The sequence below is a fragment of the Thermobia domestica genome, chromosome 10 (assembly GCF_964235325.1).
Source record: "Thermobia domestica chromosome 10, izTheDome1.hap1.1, whole genome shotgun sequence".
In the NCBI taxonomy this organism is placed as follows: domain Eukaryota; kingdom Metazoa; phylum Arthropoda; class Insecta; order Zygentoma; family Lepismatidae; genus Thermobia; species Thermobia domestica.
The window spans coordinates 97,377,902-97,394,457 of record NC_137463.1 but is presented as its reverse complement, the minus strand read 5'-3'; the positions used below and the strand labels follow the sequence as shown (position 1 = coordinate 97,394,457).

The 16,556-nt window shown below is 36.9% G+C and overlaps 1 protein-coding gene across 2 annotated transcripts in view; it reads left to right on the top strand.

Moving 5' to 3' along the window:
* LOC145662591 (venom carboxylesterase-6-like) overlaps positions 1-16,556 on the top strand; it is a 135,810-nt gene that overhangs the window by 72,860 nt on the left and 46,394 nt on the right. For both annotated transcript variants that reach the window (XR_014127066.1, XM_081728308.1), the window contains exons 7-9: positions 5,577-5,761; positions 10,670-10,820; positions 14,221-14,350. Coding sequence is in view for 1 of the 2 variants with exons in the window: in XM_081728308.1 (XP_081584434.1) it covers positions 5,577-5,761; positions 10,670-10,820; positions 14,221-14,350 (466 nt within the window). In the remaining variant the exon portion in view is untranslated. The remainder of the gene's footprint in view (positions 1-5,576; positions 5,762-10,669; positions 10,821-14,220; positions 14,351-16,556) is intronic.

The following is a 16,556-nucleotide window of genomic DNA, read 5'->3' as shown; positions in this document are numbered from 1 at the left end:
AGGATGAGGCTGTGCCAAACGTTTGCTGATGTAACGTATACGAAGTTGTTCCAAGTGCGTTAATAATGGCGGATAATCGACATCTCACACAGAAAACGTGTTGGATGCGGTAGGCTTATGCGGTATGCTAGGCGTATAGCATGGCGTTCTAGTATAGCAAGTTTTTGATAGAATTTTAGGGGCGCAGATGCCCAAGCTGTATGTCCGCAGGTTAATGTACTCCGCATAAAGGTTTTATATGTATTGAGAACGGTATATGCCCTTAATCCCCAGGTTGTGCTAACTATTCGTTTAAGAAGATTAAGTCGATTTTGCGCTTGACCTATGAGTTTGGTGAGATGTGGAGTCCAGGTAAAGTGAGTGTCAAAAATGACACCGAGATACGTAATAGTACTTGAAACTGGAATAGGCGTAAGATCAACCTGAAGGCGAAGTTGATTCGGGTTCCAATGAACTTGTGAACGGCATCGACGTGGTAAGAAAACTATGGTTTGTTTTTTGCAAGCGATCTGATGTATGCCAACCGGGTAGAGGTGTAAATATATCTTGAAAATAGGAAGCAAAAATATTAGTCTTTTCTGCATCCGTAAAAACTGCTTGTTAATTATAAACAATAGAGTAAGGCGTACGAGAAACTTTACCGGTTAATTGACGGAACTTGCGCCAATATTTTGTAGGTTGTGTTTCATTAGCTAGTGTGTTGCACGTTTGAATCCAGTGGCGTCTCTTAAACGCAACGATATAATTATGAGTGATTCTTAGTAGTGGCGATGAAGCCGAAGCGCTTCAAGGTTACCCGTAGCGAGATATTCACAGAATGATGAAATAAATGGTAAATATTGCGGAGGTAACTTAGGTTTGTGTAGCTGAACTTCGATTGTTGGAATGGAACGTGCTGTCTTGAAGGGCTGTATTGCGTACTAGGCATTGTGAGTGTAGTTACTGCAGTGTCTAAATCGTTGCGATATGGTTCCCAATTTGCCCTTTGGTAGCAGTAGACCTTCTGAGGAGGAGGCTTCGGCTGAGTGTTTGGAGAAGTTTGACTTTGATGGGGACATGGTCGCTACCTATGGAGTTAAGTGCAGATATATGAATGGACTGAGATATTAAAGTTTAAGTTATGATTATATCAGGAGTAGTGCGACTGATAGGACGTGTAGGTTTCGGTAAAATATGAAATTCAGCTCGTATTTCATTCCGAACAAAATCGAGGAAGTTGTCTTTGTCACGTTGGGAGCGTCTATGAATATTGAGGTCGGCCATGATAATGTAATGTCGGAAGTTGGTATCAATATAGCGGAAGAAATCATATCTGAAACTGCCTGGACGATAGTAAATAGTAACAAAGGTACCTGTTTTGCCTCTAAAATAAAGTGTCGTGATGTTATGTTCAGGAAGGTGAAGAGCAGGTGGGACAGTAACTGCACGATAAGGAAGACTTTTTCGAAAACCAATAGCTGTGCCTCCGTACAGACGTGGTCCAGTTGGAGCGTCGTGTCGAAGTAAGTGATACTTCGGTGTATGACATGTTAAATATGGCGCAAGGTAAGTTTCATTACGAGCAAATGCGGCAATTTGTTCTTCCTGGAGAAGTTGTGTAAAGAGCAGTTGGTGCGTCAACAGTGATCTATGTTAAGGAAAAGTAAATTGTAGCCTAACTCATAATGAAAGTGAATATAAGTCCGTAGGTAGAATTGTCCATATTAAACATAAACTTCAAGTGGTTGGATTTGAAAATGCACTGTTGGTCCGGAATAAGTTGCCTGGAGTTGTATATTAAACAAGAGTTTGGCTGCGTGCATGATTTGAGCTAGAATATGGTTGCGAAGAAATGGGTGGATGTTCTGTAGTGAAATTGTGAGAAAACTGAGTGGATCTTCGACGGTAACTGGATGGCGCAATGAATTTGCTGGTGGAGTTGGTGCATCGACTGAATGTGTGGGAACAACGAGTTCAGGTTTAGCTGGATCAGGGTGAGGCTTCGCTTTACATTTATAGCTGTAGTTGGATGACGTTCAGAACAGCGATCACAATGTGGTGGTTCTTGAAGGTTTGGACAGTTTTTGTAGGATTTTCGTGGGAACAATAGCCACATTTGATGTTTGTGCATTCAGCTGTTGGGTGTGAATTATACTGTTGGCATATCTTGCAGCGAACAAGCAGAGGTGCTGGCGTGCGAGATGGCTCAACCTTATATCGGCGTTTATAGATATATGCGCCCTTGGATAGAAGTTGATCAATCAGCTGTTGTTGGTCAGTCAGCACTTGTACGAGATAAGTTGGCCTCTGGTTCTTCTTGATCCTAATACAACGCTTTATAGGTAACCCTTCCTGATGAAGTTCAGCAAGAATTTCGTCATCGGTAAGATCAGGTTCTACACCACGAATAACTATACATATAGCATAGGAGGTCGCCGTGGTGGAGGAGGAGTTTTGCGTGTACTCGGTTGCAAAGTAGAAATCTTTGCTTTCGTCCCCAAAACTTCACAAGTTGCCTTGTTACAAACATGCGTGGCGAAATTTGGGTTACTGGATTTTAAAATGATGCCTTGGCGTGTCTTAACGATTTCACGAATCTCAGGACGAGGAACGTACTTGACTAATTGTTGGAAGACAGCACGAACAGTGCCATACTTTTGATCATAGTCGGTTAGCAAGAAGTTGTATACGGGATCTGACTGGTATTGCTGCTGTTGATTATCGTCAGAAGTAGATGCCCAATCCATACAATGGCTGGCAGCTGTAGTCTGATTAACATTGGGAGTAATTCGTTGCTTCTTTGGAACTAGCGCTTGTTCGCCATCAGAGAAAGATCGAGAACGAATTCGATGTCCTTTAGTGATGCAGTCAGCGTAGGTAGACGAAGGAATAGTGTTACGGTCTGATCGAGGTGTTCCCGTAACAATCTCTGGTTGCATCTTTTGGCTACCGTTAGGCCCGATGTTGAGTGGTGGAGGTTGTAATCCTAAATCCTGACCGAGATTCGTAGATCCGTTAACCTTGCCAATGCCTGTCATCGAGATAGAGTAGTCGAGGGCCAAAGCCCCGATGAAGATGAAGAAAATGAAAAAGATGTGAGATAAAGTTCAAAAAACAAGACATTCTCCAAAAAACTGAAAACTTTCGTCAGATCCCTAAGTGCTGTAATTGTGCTATGCTCGCAAGTACATATGCTATACTTGGTTCTCGCTGGCACAGTAACTGACACAATAGAGGTTAGGTTTCTTGGTAAGGTATGTGAGCACCAAGCACATCGCCCTCCGAGCATATCAGAAATAACTCGTTACTACCTGAGAGAATTTGCATTGGCATTTATCATTTAACATGACCAAGCTTTGTGAAATATATTTGACACTTTTTAGAAGTAACGAATAATGTTCTGTTTTCTGTAATCGGTCACAATAATATCATTGTAAACCTGTTAATCGTCTGACAACAGTTACATAGGCAACAGTTCTGCCATCTTCTGCTCATACGTGCTAAGATACAAGAATAGCAGATAAAGAAAATAGATGAAAGCTATCTGTGTAACTGTTGGCAGATGATTCACAGGTTCAGAACAATATTATTGTGATCGATTACAGAAACATAGAATGTTATTAGTTATTTGTCATAAATGTGAAATATATTTCGCAAAGCTTTGCTCATACCAAACAATAAAAAACAATGCAAATACTCACAGCCAGAAAGGAGGTATTTTGATATGCTTTGAAGGCGATGTGTTTGGTGTTGAATTGACACACAAATAACACGTTAAAGTGGTAGTCATTTTGTGTTATTTCAACACCTTATGTTTTGCTGTGTAGTCACTGTGAAAATATAAACCTATAGTTCTTGCAGTTTATTTAATTTGATCTGAACCTTTTTTACTTCCTAATTTGTATGTCTTATTTATCATTAATTTCTTTATATAGATCTTTATAATTATTGTATTTCATTTCATACTACCTCCAATTTAACAAAAATATATGCCAATACTGGTCAGTAGATAACACAGTTCGGGCGACAGACGAGTCACTTGAATAAAACAGCAGTTTCGTAATTTGAAATTGAAAAGATCCGTCGCCATTGATCGCTTTCATTGTATTTATCCATTTATTGCCAACTTCTGACTGAGTACAGGAGAGCAATAAACAAGAGTATGAGGTCTTCTATTGATAATGACTGCTTCATAAAATTGTCATATGTTTTATGAAATGTTTTCAAAAAATAAATTCTAACTTTTTGTACATAAAAGCGTTGTTGCAGTCAAAATAACTTGTAGGCAATAACTCACAAATTACTGACTACAAATAAGGGTAAAGACATACCGAAGATACCTAGCGATCGAGGTAAAGGTTTAAGTCGCGGTCGCTACCTCGAAGTCTAAGCCTAGATGGATGAAGGGCGCACATAGCGAAGAGGTCGCATCATCTAATCGCTGTAAGTTCTTAGTTTGAGGAGAAACATTACTGTGAGTGAAAGTATTCCGTCAGTGCATAAAAATCACTGCAAAACGACATTTTGAAATTGAAAGGATCAAACAGTTTTTAAATAGGGATGGACACGAGACGAGACACGACAATGCCAAGGTCTCATCTTTTTTGTTTCGCAAAAATACTTGAGTCTCATCTCTTGTCCATCTCTATCAATAAATCAAAGACTTCTATCTTTTTTTCAATTTTGTGTGAAGAAATGCCGTCTTTCAGCACTCATTTCCCAGTAAAATAAAAAGGTATCCTTCAGATTTTGAGGTGGAGGGGGTATTAACTTCACCAAACGAAGTTTCGTCACTGCAATTCCATTATTCGACGTTGCCTCCCAATAGATACGTGCCTGTATTTACAGGTATTTCTTTACCTTATATCAGTAACGAATTAAGAAGATATTTTTTTATTAATCTCCGAAATTGATGGGGGCGTGAAGTTTTTATTCCATATTGCTGGAACATTCTTCATTAGTTCTACTAATATGTCTTTCATAATCAAATTTATCCCATATTGCTGGAACATTCTATGTGTTATGTCTTTCATAATCAAATTTAAAATGCAGCAAAACCTCTTGAGCATAGATACACATAATCTTCTGCAGACGAAATTCTAAACAAATAAAGACTTTATTCAGTGCAGCGTTTCAGGGAGAACCAACGAGGACACGGGCCACAGCGACACTTCTACTGAAACATCGATGTAAATACAAACACGGTTGTTTATCATCACGACCACTAATTCACTATCACGGTCGACCTCTAGGTCGCGATGTAGCGTACATCTCCGACATGCGCTTACCCATTTGAATTCATATGTTTGTACCATTATCGAGGTAGCAACTTAGAGCTCGACCTCGATCGCGAGGCATCTTCGTTATGTCTTTACTCTAACAGTACCTTACTGGTCTTGTGATTTTCAGTACATATTACTAACCATATGCAATATCTATTTCTGATATTGTGACCTCGTATTGTACTTATACTTACTATAAGTATCTTACTGTATTAACCTAATAATTATCGATATTTTTATGTTATTTTATTTTGTAAAGAAGTAGCTTTTGCTGAAAATCTTGAGGATCATCTAACGTATTATGTTTTTAAACAGTGATTATTACATCAGCTATTAATCTTCAGACGTTGAACGAACGATTTGACGAACTGTGTCCTCATGTTATGGATTATAATTTCACAGCATCTCAGGAAGATATGAAATATATTACTCGTAAAATCAAGAAATTTTACTTTGGAGATAAAGAAATAGGCGAGGACACAATTCCAGATGTAGTGAGAGTAAGTATTGTAAAACATTTTTCCTTCCGTATTCGATTTTTAAATATTGAAAAATGACTGAATTATTACGTTGCTTGTATTATGGTGTGCATTTCGTACAAAGATTTCAGTAGAGAGGTCTTAGAAGTTAAGTTTTATTGATAGAGGTGTACCACTTAATGGTATATAACAATTTGTTTTTACATTGTAATACAAGTGACTATTATCTCTTCCATCTTACTTCTAGACGACTTGCTGTATATCCGATCCGTTTGTATACCTATAAATAATATAAGAACACAGCAGGTGATCGGAAATATCTATGAAACGAATATAGAGATAAGTGGTTCACAACAAACAAGCATTTGAAAGTCAGTTTTAACATGGTCTAACACAAAAAACCAATATCCAAACAAGCGGAGAAAGAGGTGATATTTTGTCTGTCTAATGGACGGTTATGAGTGAATGCGATCGGACCATGACTGGTTTCCAAGTAGCAAGCCATGAGCAGAGCCTACCACTCTTATACCACTTCACTGAAGATATATAGAGTTAACGTCTGATGAAGATAACGTTAAATTATTGAAACTGTTACGACTTATTTTAATTTTAATTAATAGGTATATACTCTGGTCAGAAAAATATAAATATAATGATATTTTAAGACTATTTTCAACATTATAAAATGTTATATCAATAAGAAAAAATATGAGTTCAAGTGAATTTCTCCTGTTCGTGTATCGTGTTAAAAAAATACTATTTCTTAAGTGTAATAAATGAAACTTAGAAATCTTGTGAGCTATCTTATTTTGAATCTTCTTCACCAACAAATAAGAAAGTGAAGGTATGAATATTTTCATAATATATTACGTTAAAATATAGTACATAATATAGACTAAGCAAATTTTAATTGAATTTTGCCAAGAACGGTATTGAGTCCAGTGATTTTTTTTTTCATATTCACTCTCGCCTAAATGGCGAAACACTTTTTTCCATCTCAAAACGTATTAACAAAAATTCAAAACAATTTATTTCACTATGCCTTTCTGGGACAAAGACATGATTAAAAGTGTGCCAATGAACAGTGGCGATGTTTACTGTGAGGCTCTGAGGCCGGCTTTTCTATCGTATATTTTCTTTATCTTTTGTTTCTTATAAAATAAAGTCAATACTTCAACATTTCATTTTTTCGCTAACAAAGTAGTAGGTTGAAAACACTTTGAGACCCTTCCGTCTGAGCCTCACCAGCTCGCTAGACAGGTTTACGGGCTATGCTGCTCAGGCAGGGAAGCTATTATCTCTGGGATTTCACGTATTGTTGGGAAGGTGCTAAGGCTCTTCTCTGGGAGTTTAGTTTTAGCGTTGAAGGCATCTTTCAACGCTAATATGTTATAAAATGATTCCTTAACATAGAGTAAGAACTTCCTGTGTACAATTATGTGTTTCTATTAGTGATAATTTGTTTAACTTATGTATTACTCTCAGGAGTTTTTCAGAGTAGCTTTTTTTTCCTACATGGAACATTGACCATAATAGCTTGTAAAATTGGTCTGATACATTAAACATATTCATAAATTTACCAAATGTTACCGTACAGGATAAAATAATATTTCTGTGTAATTTTAGTTGAATTTTCCATTTTATAGGGGTATTTACGGTTTTGTTTCAGGGGACTTTGTTTATTTCAGGAGAGGCTTCGCTAACTTTATTCCTGGAAATGTAAAAATTCTGCAATATGTACATAAAACAATAAAAAAGTGCGATAAAATTTCGGTGAGTGCTTAAGCTCGGCCACCCTCTTAAATATGTCACTACGTAGAATACAATATTAAATATCTTGTGTTGTATCAAATGAAGTTCCGTCTGAGCGGTAACATTTCTAGTGAAGTCATTATCACGTAATGCATTAATTAAATGCAGTATTGTACTTACCTACTTTAAAATGGGAGATGCAAGTAACAAACGCTTATACAAGAAACTTGACAGTTAACTGTAAGAATATACTTACCTTTTCTCTCCCTCCAAATGTGCAGGAAATAAAAACAGCAAGTGAGGAGGAAATTCCCCTCATCCCCGCTGCAAATCCCAAACAGAAGAAAATGTGAACTCACTTCAAAATATTTGTAGTGGAGCTAAATGGTAGTATTCCATTAATACACATTGCATGTTTTCCTTCATGTAAATATTAGTTGAACAATAATAACAACAATAATAATAATAATAATAATAATAATAATAATAATAATAATAATAATAATAATAATAATAAACTACTTTCATCTACTTTTGCTTATATAAATATTCATTCTTTCTTGTTAAATTAAACAAAAAAAAATCTACATGCACATAAATTTAACTCTAAACAGTGTTAGAAATACAGCTAAAAAGTTCTTTAAAATAAATAGTTTCTTTGGTAGTTTCTTTTGTTTAACTCAATAAGGAAAATATAATTCTGACTAAAATTTTAAACATTTTATGATACATCAAATGTTATTTGTGTTATTAGTTTATCGGGCCTACCCTGCTTGTGGGATTACGCTACGACAGTGCAAACGACGAAGATTAAAAATCGCTTATTACGTTGAAACATTTCCTATATTCGCTTAAAACAAAGGGCCGTCTGGCCGAATCGTGTCTAGGGGCGGCTCCATATGTAAGTCCGCTACTGGTTATACGTGGGAGTGGCCTGTAAGCGAACAGACAAGATAATAAAATTGAAACGTAAAACATGAAATATGAATATGAAAGTGATCTGGTGGAGAGAAGCATAGAGCATGAGAGAGGTGAGCAAAACAGGAGTGGTTGTGCAGGTGCATATATGCACTGACATACCCCTATAGGACCTGTTTTCCACTTTTTTGCCTCACTGACTTGTTTTTCGGTCACAGCTTTAGAGGATGTTCCCCAACTCTTTTCCTGTCTGCCCGACAGACTGCCTGTATTCTGTTATGACCTCACTCTTAACTAAACAAATGTGTAATTCCCAAATCCTGAATTGCTGGAAAAGAACGTAGCATTTAAACATTTTAGTACTTTGAATTAAAGAGAGTAATTCATTGTCCGAAAACGGAGAGATTCAACTTAAAGAAATTAAAAGAGATCCAGGTAAGAGAGGAATACCAGATTGAAGTTTCGAATAGATTCTCGGCTTTAGAAGATTCGGAGTGCACTAGTGTTAAGGATACCTGGATTGAAATTAGAGATAGCATTAAAATTTCAGCAAAAGAAAAATTGGGACACACGGAAATAAGTAGGAAGAAACCATAGTTCGACCAGGAATGCATAAAACTAGCAGAGGAAAGAAAACAGGCAAAATTACGCTAGTTACAAAATCCGAATGAAATAACTACACAAAATATCGCAGATATCAGGCGGGAAACTTTCAAAACTTTTAGAACAAAGAAACGCGATTTTCTGAAAGCTAAAATTAAGGAACTTGAGGATAATAGTAAAAATAAAAACATCCGGGACATGTATAAGGGGATCAGCGAATTTAAGAAAGGCTATTAATCTCGTGCTTATATATTAAAGAAATCTGACGGTACAGTTCTCACTGATACGGATAGCATCTTAAGTAGATGGAAAGATTTCTTTGACGATTTGCTTAACAAGCAACCAAAAGCTAGGGTGCGTGGAGAAAAGGAGATATACACCGCAGAACCGTATATTCCAGAACCCAACCGAATAGAAGTAGAAGCCGCTATAAAGAAATTAAAGAAACACAAATCTCTGGGTGTAGATGAAATTGCGGCTGAGCTAATTTTAGCTGGAGGCGAAAAATTGTGGAACAAGATACACAAACTCATTCTCCTTATCTGGAACAAGGAAGAATTGCCACATGAGTGGAGAGTCAATCATTGTTCCAATTCACAAGAAAGGCGACAAAACTGACTGTAATAATTATCGAGGCATTTCTCTTCTGTCAACATCCTATAAAATCCTTTCAAATATTCTATTAGCAAGACTGACCCCATACGCAGATGAAATTATTGGAGATTATCAGTGCGAATTTAGACGAACAGAGGAAAATCATATCCGCGGAGAAATTAAATGTCGACTAAAAGCAGAGAATTCGTGTTACTATTCGGTTCAAAATCTTTTGTCGTCGTGAATTCTGTCGAGGAATTTGAAGCTTAAAATATACAAAACGATAATCATGCCTGTTGTTCTTTATGGTTGCGAAACATGGTCACTTACTCTGAGGGTAGAACATAAACTGAAAGTATTTGAGAACAAGATCCTGAGACAGATATTCGGACCCAAGAGGAACGGGAATGGGGAATGGCGGAAACTTCATAACGAGGAACTATATAATTTATATGGATTACCCAACATCGTCAAGTCTAGGAGGCTTCGGTGGGCGGGTCATGTAGCTAGAATGGAAGAAAGTAGAAACGCTTTCAAAGTCTTGACTGGAAGACCAATCGGAAAACGACCATTAGGAAGACCTAGGCGCAGATGGGAGGACTATATTAAGATGGATCTCGCAGAGATTGGAATACAACGTAGAAACTGGATGCAGTTAGCTAAGGATGGAAGTCAGTGGAGAGCTTTTGTGAACTCGGCATTGAACCTCCGGGTTCCATAGGCCATAGAGGTAGTTACTTAGTTAATTATGCTTTCGAGTATAGTTATGTTGAGTTTTAAAAGAAAATTCAATTAAATAAATAGGCGAAAATCATTTTTTCTTTATCAGACCTGCATTGTAAGATCAACATACCATTAGTTTTACCCATAATACAAGATAATGGCAACAAGTCAGATGTAGAGATAATGAAAAATATTTTCTTTGCTGCTGAATGGTTGTTAAGTCACCTGAGAACATTAGAGAAGCAGATCAGCAAATTATGTTCAAACAAAATGTCCATTGTCGTAAAAATACAGTACTGTTGATCAGCTAATGCATTGTTATTTATTGATATTTTGCAGTTGCTGTCCGATAGACTATTCATAGTTGACGCTATACATGCTGCTCAACTCAGAGCTACTGTTAGTCCAGCTCCCGTCTACTTTTACGAGTTCTCCTATATGGGGAAGCACAGTCGTACAGATTCGTTGACAAATCCACCAAGAAAATTCGGTAACTAATTTTATAATTTTCCCAATGTTTTACTTTCTTACAAATAGACTGGAAAAATTACGCAAAATACCTTTTAGTGTGTTTAGTTTAACTCTTTAATTTTAGATTACTATATGTCATAGTAGATCTCAAAGATGAAAGGAAAAATTAAATTTTCATTGACGATTATAATAAAATACAGAGTCCGAGATACATATTTGTTTCTTGTTTTGTCCTTTCTTTTTCATAATATTTTCATTATATCATAATATTAGCCTACTTGTTAATTAAAGATCAGATGCTGTTTACGGTTACTTTTCAGTTTGGTGATTTTTCCACACTTAGTAGCCCATATAGAAGAAAGAGAGAGTGCTGGCTCAGTGTCTCAGCATGTAATAACCAGCATTCTGCTTGCATTTTAGTAATTCTCCTGTGTGTTTTGTTTCTCATGTTTAGGGAAATTTGAAGGCTATTCTGCTACTTTGGGTTGAACTGCTAATTTATCTTTCACATACTTAGGATTTTAAGAATACTACTATTTTTTGCAAGTTTCGATTGTGTGGGAAAGTAGCCATTTAATAAGATCGTGGAGTAAAGTAGTGAAAGCAATGCTAGAAAGACTTGATTAACATGGAGAAATTGACGGTAAGAAATATTATTGGCATCTGGAATTGTTTCGACGATATGTGAGGATATCCAAGATGTCATCGTGTGTAATGGGAGCAAACAGTGAATCATTGGGACGAAGTTGGTTGGTAAATGTAGGTTGAAACGGTGGGTGTGAAGGGTAACCAATAGCAGATATGTGACGATGGGATGAATGAGTAAGGATTGGAGATGAATGAGGAGTGAGGTAGTCCTCAAAGTGTGGCAAAGATATTTCTCTTGTCATAGTCTTTGAAAGGTAAGACGCTTCAAATAGTTGCAGAACCGAGTTGGATTTCTTTCATCACGGAGTTGGTTACAGGAGAATTTCCAGCTCAAGCATATCCTCGCAATAATTGAATGTCTCGCCAATACGTTGGAATTGGGGATGTAAATGAAAGAAGTGGCGATCATTAGTTCGGTGATATTGAAATAAACTGTGACTACTGAATAATAAATGTTCAATGTATGAGAAAGTAAGTTGGGACGGCTTTAAGGTTAAGAATATTTAGAAACGGCATATTCAGTGCTGGTGGTGATTGCATTTGATAGCGTGGTGCATAGCTGATCAATGTCTGTAGAGGCCGATATGAAAGAGGATCTCAAGATTGCTCGTAATATGTTGTTGGTACTTGTAGGATTTGGTTCCAGTAAAATTGTTTGAAAATGGTTGTTCATGAAGTAGAGTTTTAGTTGGTCTATCAAGAATAAGTAAATGGTCACTGCCTACAGAACCAAGAATTTCTACTGAAGCTTTTGGTAAAAGATTAGTAAGCACAATAGCTACATTAGGCGTTGTGTTACTGTGTTGCCTAGTGTGCTGAGGCAGAGCAATGCGTATATTGTGCGTGGTCGTTAGGAAATCTTAGAAGCGCTGTGCGAGAGTGGTAATTGATATCAATGAGAAGAATATAACTACGGAAGTTTAAATTAAGATAGTAATGGAGTGATATGGTAGTAGCTATGTAGAACGCACATAGGTAATGCTACTATGAGAGTGAAAGATGAAAAATAGACAGTCAAAATGACATTCTCAGGATACTGTTGAGAATGTGGGGGTATAATTTGGTAGCGTGAAAGTGAATGTTTATGTGCTATAGCTGTACCTCCTCGAGCAATATTTGAAGATAGGTCTGTTCGGTTGAGATGGTAACATGGGAAATAGTGCCGCTCAGTAGACTTCAAGAAAAATTCATTAAGCATGATGCAATTGACGTTACGAGCAGTAGCCATTATTTCCAGAAGTATTCGATTAGTAGGTAGTGAGTGGATATTACAAAATAGAAACTTGATTGGCCTTCTTCTCTGAAGGCAGGGGTGCCCACAAGGGGAGGCTATGACCCAAAGTGCGTCATTGAAATATTTGGGGGGGTTAAAATCTGTATAAATATGTTTGAGAAGGTGTAAAAATTATTCGAAAAGAAGATTTTTTTATGGAAGAACACCTACGGATACACAATTGGGGGGTGCGTCATGGACATAAGGGGGAATAGGCACCACTGCTGAAGGTACCCCTTTATGTTGGAGTGTCGGAACGAAAGTTGAAATAAGTTGATAAACAGGGTACATAGCAGCCATATGCAGGTGGAAAATATTACATGCAACCTTGATAGCGTGAGTGAGAATAACTTCCCGTTGATAAGGGAATGTATTCTGAAACACAAGAGCAATGAACTGTAGTACCTTCTCAACTGCCAATGATGGTAAAAGTGAAGTTTGTGTACCAGTTAATACATGAGAAGCAGGATAAATACGCAGAGGTACAATTGTATCAGGCTTGTCCGTCAATTGTTTATGTTTCTGTGTGTATGGGAATATGTAGGATGGTGGCCACTATATATGTTACATGTAGGAAGCCTGTGTGAGGTTAGAACAATCCTTGATATTATGCGCACCTTTGAAATGTAGGCATGTGGTGACGACTGTGTATTATGAGTAGATGATTAAAGAAATTGGATCTTGGGTTGGGTTTAAACATAGCCGGTTCTACTTTATATATAAAATGGTTATAGTGGTTACAGAGTTGTGGATTGGTTGTTTTCTATATAATGCCATTCTGGGTTTTTAGAAGCTGTTTAAGGTTGCAGTAACGCATAATACGTAGGTAGAGCTGCCACCACGTTTTACTTTACGAAATAAGAAGTTAGGCGCTACTCTTCTTTAGGCAAACGTCAAACGTCTGATCTGTAGGTGGAAACAAGAAGAAAAATTACACACTTGACCATATTATTCTCTTCCAGAAGTGGGCAGTCTATTTTATGATCTCGACATAATCCTTCTCGCGTCAACGTGTTGGAGATGCAGTGATCTTGATATGCTTCAATCCGACCATGACTGGTGAGGTTAGGCAGCTCTCAACGAACTGTGTTTGCAGAAATATATCTCTCGAGATTCTAGTTGATTTCTACAGTCAGTTGTACCGCATTAGCTCTTTGTGACATCTCTCTACAATATTCAGCGATTTCTGTCAGTTAGTCTTGATTTTCGTTCATTATTCCTCTTCTTTTATGATGTCTTGGCACAAGTTCTGTTTCCTATCATTTGCGCACTCTACAATTTGTCCTCCTTGTAATCAGAGAGACCTAACATCTTTCATCACCGATACCTGAGCACTCACGATTCTGTACTACATCGCCTTGTGCACTAATTATATCCAACACAGGACAGTCGTAGTGCACCATTCTTTAAGTATTACTAGCTCATAAAGAACATATATAGTATAAGAGCGTTTTTACTATTTTGATAACTATCTATATGTCTTTATTTATTTAATTAGGTGTTGCACACACTGATGACATGAACTACATTCTTGATGTCATTACAATGAAAGACATCGATGATGAGGACCCAGACAAAGAGGTTTCTAGATTATTACTTGACCTGTGGACTGGATTTGCTACAACTGGGTAAGTAGTCGTGATTAATTGTATCAAGATTTTTTGTTCAGGTGCATATTTAGAATTTATGTTGAAATAATACTTAAAAACATAGGTCTCTTTCACACACCTATATGAAAAATAAGAAGATACGTATATATGAAGAAACATTCCACATCCCACAGTTTATTTAGCTTAACGCCCTAATGTTATGTCTTTTAGGCTAAAAGAGGCAGATGATGAATGGAAGTGAATGACTGTGAAATTAATTTTTTAGGCTTTTTCCACACATGAACTAGCTACTAGATACTACTAGGTACTAGGTAGGGTTATGTATATTGTTGCATTAACATATTTTTAAGGTGTTTTCAGGGATTTTTGCGTGTTTTATGTTTTTGCTCACTGTTATACGAATTCCAGCGATTTCAAATCTACCTGTTTAAAAGTAGTATGTGTATAAGCCATATAGCTAACCATATAGCCATCGGGGAGTAGCTTTCTTTCCAATTTGTTTTCCACACTTATTATTATAAACATTTCTTACAGAAGAAATTACTAGAACAATTACTGCTAAGAAAACGTTTAATGTATGGATTACGTTAAACACACCTACTTCGCATACATATGAATTAACAATACAATATGAGTATTTAAAATTATATTTCTTATTTTTTTAATGCATGTATTACTTTATTGAACCACACTACATTTTGTCAAGGAAGTTACCACAAATCCCGCGAGAGAATCGCATCTAATTTCACGAGCTGCGTTTTTGAGTATCGACCATTACCTTCCTCATAGATCTAATTCCTCTAGTTTCTTTCTGTGCAAAGATAGGTACAGCAAATGCTTAGTAGAAGGATTTTTCACTTCTCTTCCAACAGCAGCATTTCTCACATAAATGCCCGTTTATAAACAAAACCTTGGTTGTACTCGCGTATGCATGTCATATAGATGTAATGAAGCACTACCTTGGGAAGAGACAACAATTTCCATGAAATGAAGCGAATCTATATTTTCGGGTGCCAGAAAGCGACTTAGATATCATCTTCGTGAAAAGTTGTCTAGGTATGATTCTGGGAGCATCCAGTACTGGCATAAAAAGAATTTTCCTTAATAATATTCTTCAAACCGACAAAATATCTTGTTATGGAATACACAAAACATATGTAACAAGATCTTGACTCTTTTAAGGGTTCGAGAAAATTCGTCTTGTAATGGCTTTTACTTAACGGTTGCCATAGAATATGGACAATCTTCAGTTTTCGAGTGCGAGAAATAATTATTGCTAAATTTGAAGATTATGAAACACTAGCATCAATTACCCGCTTAGCTGAGTTAAATTAAGAAAAAAAGAATAGTAATATGTTCCGTTAGTCAGTCACTTTTTACTTTTACTAAAGTGCTCTTTGATATCGGTCATTTTCGATTATTTTTATATATCCCCTCCCCTCCCCATGTTGCGGGGCAAATTCATCTCAGCGACCCCGAAAACTATGAATTCACACTGATATTGATCATTTCGATAATATATATATACAGTGGCGGATCCAGGATATGATCAAGGGAGGGGCTAAACCATAGTTTGCAATTTTATCCAGTGTAAAGCAGGATTGAAGCCCATTTTATCCAGTGTATACTTAAGTGTCAAGGGAAGACTAGAGCCCCTATAGTCCCCCTTGGATCCGCCTCTGGATATATATATATATATATATATATATATATATATATATATATATGTACCCGTCCTCCTTCCCAAGTAGCGGGACTGAATTTGAATTTAAACGGCATCAGAAGTGTCACTGTTCATCTCAACGATCTGGAAATCTATAGATTCGGCACTATCAGTTATTTTAGATCATTTATATATATATATATATATATATATATATATATCCAGAAGTGGATCCAAGGGGGAACTATAGGGGCTATAGCCCCCCTTGATACTTAAGTATAGACTGGATGAAATGGGCGTCAATCCTGCTTTTCACTGGATAAAACTGCAAACTATCAGTGTGAATTCATAGTTTTCGGGGTCGCTGACATGAACAATGACACTTCCGATGCCGTGCCCCGCAACATGGGGTCCCTCTCCCAAGCTGCGGGACTAAATTTGGATTTAAACAGCATCGCAAGTGTCACTGTTCATCTCAGCGAACAATAGATTCTACACTAATATAGGTTATTTTCGACCATTTATAAATGTCTCTCCTCCTCCTCTCTCTTAAGTTACACT